General features: G+C 58.2%; 2 protein-coding genes across 2 annotated transcripts; both read right to left on the reverse strand.

Annotated features, from left to right (window-relative positions):
- Positions 1 to 6,222: 6,222 nt before the first annotated feature.
- Positions 6,223 to 7,166, reverse strand: MIND_01386700 (uncharacterized protein; the record flags this gene model as incomplete). The annotated part of the gene is made up of 5 exons (XM_037370282.1): positions 6,223 to 6,604; positions 6,650 to 6,765; positions 6,818 to 6,996; positions 7,045 to 7,074; positions 7,127 to 7,166. The coding sequence occupies 5 exons, from the start codon at positions 7,164 to 7,166 to the stop codon at positions 6,223 to 6,225; spliced, it is 747 nt and encodes a 248-aa protein (XP_037213283.1).
- Positions 7,167 to 7,423: 257 nt separating this feature from the next.
- On the reverse strand, positions 7,424 to 7,762 carry MIND_01386800 (uncharacterized protein; the record flags this gene model as incomplete). The annotated part of the gene is made up of 1 exon (XM_037370283.1): positions 7,424 to 7,762. The coding sequence occupies one exon, from the start codon at positions 7,760 to 7,762 to the stop codon at positions 7,424 to 7,426; it is 339 nt and encodes a 112-aa protein (XP_037213284.1).
- Between the last annotated feature and the right edge of the window lie 669 nt (positions 7,763 to 8,431).

Below are 8,431 nucleotides of genomic sequence, written 5' to 3' on the forward strand. Positions count from 1 at the left end.
ATTGACGGAAGGCCCGGGTGCGCCAGCTAAGGTAATCCCGGAGGTCTGGGGGGTCGTTCGAGGACGTGATTCCGTTGTTGATCAAGGGGTCAAGTCCGTGGCGGAACTTGGTCACCTTGACCAGCGCGTCTTCGAATCCGGCGAGGTCCATCAGGTCCTCGAAGTCGTCGGTATACTGGTAGACATCCTTTGTGCCCATGTGATAGGCGGAAGTCTCCAGCTTGGAGAGAGCGTGATCTTGCTCGTTCTCCTCAACAAACCGGAGTCGAAACTCGGAAACGAACGAGCCCCAGGACGGAAACGGAAACGGGGCTTTGCTTCCGTGGCGCTCCGCCCATTGCTGAGCGGGTCCTTCTGCCATAAACGACATGGCATAGCGGACGGTCTTTTCCTCACTCGCCTCTCCGTTGACCACGAAGGCCTCGGGGGCAAGGCGGGCGTAGGTGCGGACGGCGTAGAGGAACGCGTGGCCGCGTTTCCGGTCGCCGTTGAAGGTGAACGGGGGGTTTGGTCGCAAGACCAATTTTGAGGCGAGGTTGATGTCGCCAAAAAGGGCTTCGGAGTCGCCCTGGACCGGAGTCGGAGTCGGAATTGACGTCTCCGGCGAAGGTGTTTGAGGTCTGCCAGCATTATTAGCGGTGGCAGCGGCAGCGGAAGCCTGGTTGGTGAGTAAAGCAAGGGCCTCAGTCAGGCTATCAATTTTCGCCTCGAGTGAGTCCAGCCGGGCGTCTGCGGTAGGAGTGACTCCGGACGGCATGACGGGTGCGGGGACCACAGGAGTAGAGGAGGAGGGGACAAGTGGCAGGGGCGGTGACGAGGGCAGAACGGACTCGTACTCCGAGCCTGAGTCAGCGCCGAACCTGGCAATCTTGTCCGGTTGATCCCGTAGCAGGATGTGCACTCAGTTTTACTAATAAAACTGTGGCTACTGGTGAAGGGCTGTACTCATAAAACCTGGGGGAGCTCATGCCAGCCATGGCCGGAGTACTGTGACAAAAAATGTGACATTCAATCAATTGTGAATATCTCAATGAGTTTGACAGCTATGACTAAGATATTACCAGATATGGAAAGGCAAATCACCATTTTTTCAGGCCGAAGACCCGGATAAACATCTAGGTAGGCCTGTGATCTAGGGCAAAGGTATACACCCTAATTAGGCTAAAATTGATGTATCCTGACATAGCCATCAATGATACTGATGTCCATCAAAAATCGTTCCACATTGATCACTTTATCTTGATGCCATCAATCCCATCATCAATACTATGATCTAACACCCAAAAATGAATAAAATAGTTTTTTAAAAAGTGTGACATTTGTGACCCCTGAGACCTTCCCCAGGTTTTATGAGTACAGCCCTTCACCAGTAGCCACGTTTTTATTAGTATTCCTGAGTGAATGAGCTGCCCGTAGAGAGTTTCTTCTGCTGTAAGGGCAACCCCGGAGGCCTGAGATCAAGGTCCTAGCAGGGGAGGATCCAAAGCGTGAACATTGATAAGCGAATACAAATGAAGCTGACCTAGCAGGGGAGGATCCAAAGAGAAGAAACTCTAAGGGTCCGCCCGCTAGGTAGCTGACTATATACTGCTTGTCCGTAGCTGCCGCTGTCGGGCACAGAAGGCTTGGGCGGCGTCGCAGGCGAGGTCCCAGGGCGACCGTCGGGAGGGCGTTGACGGATCGGTGATTGTGCGGGCAAGATGGAGGGCCGGACCGGAGTCGGAACCGGAGTCGGACCGGAATCGGGCGCGTCTCCGGGCCGAAAGGGAGGTTCCCCTGACATATATAAACAACTTTCATTAAGTGACCTATAGTCACAGTGCAATGACTATGTTATTACTGGCTAATCACTAACTGATCCATACCTGATATAGTAATATATCCCTCAGTAGACAACTTACAGAGGTAATTTAAGTGTACCTGAATGATCATATCAATATCCTTGATAATAAATTCTTATTAGTATCCCTCCCTACATCATTTCATGATGATTCATCACATATATTGATGCTGCAACATCTCCCCCAATTCTGCATGAATTCAGATGATTGTTATACTGATAGGTAGCCAGTAATCTACACTTGAAATATTCTGATGTCATCATAGTTCTATATCTTGAGATTATGATATTATACTGCTTTTCTCTTAGTTTTCATATTTCAAATTTGATCAGACACAATGATCCCTCAATATCTCACTGGAAAACTCATGGATAAGCATAATCCAAGTTGCATTCCAGTCTAATAGATACCCATCATAGATGTGGGAGGCCCCCATAATTTTATGTATCATATCTACCTATATATATGAGAGATATCCTGTCATACCAATCCCCCTATAACTCACTCAGAAGTGAGAGTTCCCTAATGAAATAAGAGTAGAAAGCATACAGAGGGGTGCCCCTATGAGATTATATTATTAGTGTCAGCAAGCAGCAGTCCCCGACTTTCAGATCAAGAGACAGCATTTGGATTGAAACAAGAGGTAGCTGTCAGGGGTGTAAGGGGAGCATGTGATGTGACAGCTGTGACTGATCACATGACTGGTCCGTGCGCAGATAGCCCTGTACTTAAGTAGTTGGCCGTGGGGCTGTTCCCCCGGCTTTGGTATCAACTAGGCACCTGAACCCTCATCCCCTGACAGCATACCAAAGCCTCTATATTGACTCTGGCACTCTTCTAGCCCCAGTTGATCCTCTCTATCTCTTATATTTGTCCTCATCCTACTGTGCTTGCCTGCTCTTCCCTAATGACGACTTCTTGTCAGACTGCAGGTCAGGCCGTGCAAGGTCCTCTCCTAAGAACACGTGCCTGGAACAGAACAGACGGATAATCGGGCCCGCGAGTACGGCGAGCGGGGGTAGATCGAAACCGAAAGGGCCCGTGAACTCGGGCCCTTGTCGTCTGCGGTGGTCGAAGGTTCGAATCGGGTCGTGTCGGGCCCGATAAGTTGCTGGCACCTCCTTGCACAGAGTAAGGTAGTTCTTTAGACGATCTAAGCGATAGAGTACATGGTACACTATCACGCCTTATATACGCAGGCCCGCAAAGGGGTAATCGGACACCCTGGCCTCTCCTCCCCTCCTCTCCCGTTCCTGGCGGCAGAGGGGACGATCGGACATCCCTTGCAGGCCAGGCGCTACTCCTAACCTCCTAGCACTCCTCCCCAACCCCTGGTGTCGAGTTGGGCTCGGCAACGGCTCTACGCATCGTTCTCGGTCACGTGCTTCCCACGTGTGCGTTCCTCCTACTGGGGCGCATGTTCCCCGTCGTCACGTGCTGCGTGTTACGGGCCCGCGGTGGCCCGACACCAGCGCCCGGAGCGGACGGGCCGGGTCTTATCCGTGACACTTCTGGTGTCCCTGTCGACCTGTATTCGTACTGCCTGCTCCTGCAGAGCGAAATTACTCGCCTCACCGACCGTCTAGACCGCCTTGAGTATGGTCTGCCTGCTCCATCCCCTGCGTTCCCTTCCCCTGGTCCCACGTTCCATGGTGTCTGGGATGGCAGTCATGTAAAATCACAGAAACTTGTTCCAGTCGTGACGCTCGGCTTGGGGGCTCGGGGACTCGAAAGGCGCAAGAATCTGGTGGTCGGGGGCTACACCAGCAACCTGCCCTCAGCGGAGCAATCTCGGCACTGGTTGCGATGCGAGCTCGGTGGTGGTTGGGGTGTGAGAAGTCCTATCAAATGATGATGTAGACTACAAGCAAATAGCCACATCCGAATATTGATGATGGGGTCCGAAAGCAGAAGCTGTTATGTAGGGGTCGTTCCGAGTAAGTATGTTGCATTTGTGGGTGATATAGTCAAAGCAGAGGACAGGCTGAGCAAGAAAACAGCGCAAAGGCATACTACTACTACTAGTTATTGCACACCATCCCCCCCTCCCCATCAGTCCTTCCCCACGCGCTCCATTTCTTTCTCTATCACCTCCCCGACCTTCCCCGCGTCCACATACGCCCCCAGATCGCCCAGCACCGCGTGCCGCACCGCGCCGATCGCCACGAGCATCTCCACGCCGACCCTCCGGCCCTCCTCCGCCGTCAACGGGTGTCCCCGGAGCGCGAGATCGCGGATGGCCGGCGCGCGCCAGGCGGGGATATCGTATGTCTGCGCGAGCGCGAGGCGGTCGACGGCGGAGAGGGCAGATGAGGAGAGGTGGTGGATCGCGAGCAGGACGACCGCGGGGTGGCGCGGGTGCGCGACGGGGAGGACGGCAAGCCAGTTGGCGGCGGACTTGGGTTCCAGTTGGATGTAGGTGCTGTATAGCCGTCAGTAGAGCGTCAGATGGAGGAGGACTACATGCGTTGGGTACAGGATGGAGAGCAAGCTGTCAACAGCTTCTTTGTTTTGGCGAGCGTAGAACGCCGCGTCGAAATCCGGGAAGAGGTACGCGTGCACTCTGTACTCCGTGCCCTCGACCTATCTTCCACATCAGCACTCCGCCCAAGCACAATCTGTAAGAAAACTCACCTCAAATGTGAGGCTCCCGTCCGGGAACCAATACCGCGCATGCCTGCCCGGCCGGGGCGAGCGCGTCCGCGACCTTGATTTCGGCCTGCTGTAGTAAGCCCGCGGCGGCGACCGCGACCGCGACCGCGAAAAGACGGGCACGTGGTGCGGCTCCGGCTCCGGCCTGGAATCCGCCGCGCGACCGGGATCGGGACGATCTGCTGGGGCTGGATCACTGGCAGCGGGCCGGGACGCGGCGAGCGCGAGCGCGTCCGTCCAACATCAACGTCCAGGAAGTGCGGCGACCGCGACCGGGAGCGCAACCTAGGCCGATCAACACCCGGTCCCCGGTTGAAGGCGGGCCGCGGGGACACGGCCCCAACGACGGGCTGCGGCTCCGGCGCGTGGGGCGGCCGTGACCGGCTGCGACTGCGGCGGCGGCCCGACGACGACCGGATGTGGGACAGACGCCTGCTGGGGGGCGTAGGCTGATCATTCAGAGGTATTCGCCGCGGGCTTCGGCTCCTGCTTCGGCTCCGGCCCCGCGACGGCGACGGCGAACGTGACCGTAGCCTGGGCTTGTCAACGCCCGGTCCCCGGCTGACAGGCTCCGGCGCGTACCATCTGCGGGACGGTGACCTGCTGCGACTGCGGCGGCGCGGAGAACGCGACCGCGCTCGGCCGGCGGCCTCGACCGGGACGGGTGCTGCGGCGACGGGCGGGGGCCGGGCTCCGGGTCCGGCGCCGTCCGGGACTCGGGCTCGGCGTCCACTCTCGGGTTCTGCTCCGACTCCGGCCGCGACACAGCTGGCCCGCCGCCGCCGCGCGCGCGCTCGAGCTCGAGCGCGACCACGGCCAGACGGGCTCATGCTGGGGCGGTGGTGGGGTGTGCACTGGGGATGGGACGGTGACTGGGACTGGGCCGGGGCCGGGGCCGGGCGAGTCGGGGCTGCGGGGAGTATACGAGCGGGAGCGGGAGCGCGGACGGGGAGGCATAGCCAGCGGCCATCCCGCCCATGGCGCCCCGACGATCGCCGTCGGGGCATATGGGACGGGGACATCTTCGGTCGGCGCCGGCGCGGGACTCCGGCTTCGAGAACGTGAACGAGAACGAGAACGGGAGGGTGAGCGGGAGCGTGATCTAGCAAAGGGCTAGCAAGAAGGACACGCGCGTGCATAGTGGGATGCTTACCTGTCACTGGCGGCTGTGACTGACGCAGTAGGACTCGTTACAGCCTCCACAACAACAACAGACTCTGCACTCGCGCCAGACGAGTCCGAGGCTCCTCCAAGTCTCTCCCTGGAGCGCGACCGCGACGGTGAGCGGCTACGAACTGGCGTGTCTATCGGCATCGTGGGTGGGGGCAGAAGACAAGACGCTGACGCGTGACGTGACGCGTCGCCGGGCTTTAAATAAATACGGCAGCGCCGGCGCCTATCGGGCACAGCGCGGGCACGCGGCGCGTCCACAGACGGCGTTCGCTGCTGGGAATGGAGAGCGGGAGTACAAAGTGGACCGAATGACGTGTAGAAACACGCATGTGGGTGCCCGGGCCATCCCCGTTGCTTTCATCTCCACGATTGACCGAGTTTGCGATAGCGGCTGGAGCGGGCTGGTGGAAAACACGCCGCGCACTATCGCCCAGCAAGTCATCATCATGATATCTCCCCTATATTCGACAGCAAAACGACTCGACAGCAAAACAAGCAAAACAGCAAAGCAATCAACAGCTCCCCTTCCTGAGGCTTCCCCTCCTCACGCCGCTCCTCAGTCCTTCTTCACCCGCTCCACCTCCCGCCCAATCAACTCCCCGACCTTCCCCTCATCCACATACCGCCCCAGATTCGCCAGCACCTCCTGCTTGACTGCCGCAATAACCACCAGCATATCAACACCAATTTTCCGGCCCTCCTCCACGTTCAGCGGCTCGGCACGGAACGCGAGCTCGCGCACCGCCGCGATGCGCCATGCCTGGATGTCGTAAGTTTGGCTGAGGGAGAGGCGGTCGACAGCGGATAGAGATGAGAAGAGCGCAGGGGCGGAAAGGTGGTGGATCGCTAGCTGGACAATTGCGGGGTGGCGTGGATGAGCGATGGAAAGGACAGCGAGGCAGTCGGCGACAGTTTTGGCTTCACTGTCAACATAGTTCCTACACCCACGTAAGCAACGCATCGACAGCAGGAAAGACACGCACGTTGGGTAGAGAATAGAAAGGAATCTGTCCACCGCGTCTTTTTCCTGCGCAGCATAGAACGCCGCGTCGAACCCCGGGAAGAGGTGCCGATGCACCTTATATTCCGTGCCCCCGACCTATCTCCCCCACATCGTCAACACTGGCATATTCCCCGCAAACGAAACGCACCACGAACACACACCCCCCATCGGCAAACCAGAACCGCGCGTGTCGCGGCCGCTGGGCGTAGCTAGGGCCGGGCACTACGAACACTGACGGCCCCACAGGGATGTCTCTGGCAACTCTTCTTGGCGACCACGACCTGGACCTTGACCGCGAGCGTGAGCGTGACCGCCAGCGCCGCGCGCCTACGAGATATCAGCCAGCCAGCCATAATGATATAGCGAGCGACGCACCAACGGGAGGCAGCGTGTCGTCTGGCTCCGCTGCAGTCACCAACGCGTCAGGGTTAGAGGAAGACGGGACCGGGAAACGCACCGGTGCCGAAGAGCCTGCGCTCGAGCCCGCCCATGTGCATCGTGAAGGCGGGGGTGAGAGTGGGGGTGTGTGGGCAAGAGGCGGTGGCGTGTGAAACGCGAAACACGCGAGGGCGCGTATCAGGTGATGCGTTCACACGTGGCTGGCGGCATCGGGCCGTGCGCGTGCTTACATGGCGAAGGGTTGACATAACATAATGTTTAAACATAAGTACTGTAGTACGGGCAAATCGGGACAACAGATTCCCAAGGAATCGACAGCAAAACAAGCATATCACCAATCCCTGCCCTCCCGCCATCAGTCCTTCATCCGCGCAACCTCCCGCGCGACCAGCTCCCCAACCTTCCCCTCGTCCATATACTGCGCCATATTCGCCAACACCTCGTGTTTTACGGCCTCAATCGCGAGCACAGTGTCCACACCTATTTTCTTCCCCTCCTCCACACTCAGCGGTTGGGCCCGGAATGCGAGTTCGCGCACTGCCAGTGCAGCCGCGCGCCAGGCAAGGATGTCGTACTTCTGGGCGAGCGCGAGGCGGAGAGCGATGAGAAAAAGGCGGAAGAGGGAAGGTGGTGGGTGGCGAGACGGGCTATGTCGAGATGCCGAGGGCTGACGGGAGAAAGGTTTGGGATTCATATTGCATGAACATAATACTGTTTTCAAGTTGGGATAAGTCCGGCGTGGATAGAAAAGTGAACGAGCATACTGTTGAGTACAGCACCGACAACTCCAATCGACCGCTTGCCTCTTCAGGCGCGCGTAGAGCGTCGCGTCTAACTCGTCAGACAAACGACTGTGCAGCGTGCCGTTGACCTGAGTCACGGCATTGTGTCATTGGCTCGTGGATGAAGACTAGCGAAAAACGTGCAGCTCCCGTCTGCCGCGCGCTGTCTGAGCCTCGCAACAGCTGGCGAGTAGACGGGCCCGGGGACCACGGTCACGCGGGCCCGCGTGAAGCATGTCTTCTCGAATTCGGGGGGGGCAGCGACTTGGCCTAGCAGCTCTTTTTGTGTATCGTCCTGCTCAGCGTGTCAGCAACGTGTCAGCAAAACAAGCAAGCAATGACGGCGGCAGAGAGCGCACCCCGCGCGCTGCTGAACCGCTCGAGCCCGCCCATATGTACCGCGCCGTCCGGAGAGCTCCGAAGGTGGAAGTTCAAGGACAAGAGGTGCGGCGTGCGAACAAAACTGTCATAGAACTGTCATCTCGCCGGTCAGATGATCTGCGCGATTCCCATCAACTTCAAGTCCTCACCAGCATGTACGCCGGCGCTGTTCTTGACCTCAGGCGTGAAGTGACGCACGT

The sequence above is a fragment of the Mycena indigotica genome (assembly GCF_014461135.1).
Source record: "Mycena indigotica strain 171206Taipei chromosome Unknown Mind.scaff0017, whole genome shotgun sequence".
Lineage (NCBI taxonomy): Eukaryota > Fungi > Basidiomycota > Agaricomycetes > Agaricales > Mycenaceae > Mycena > Mycena indigotica.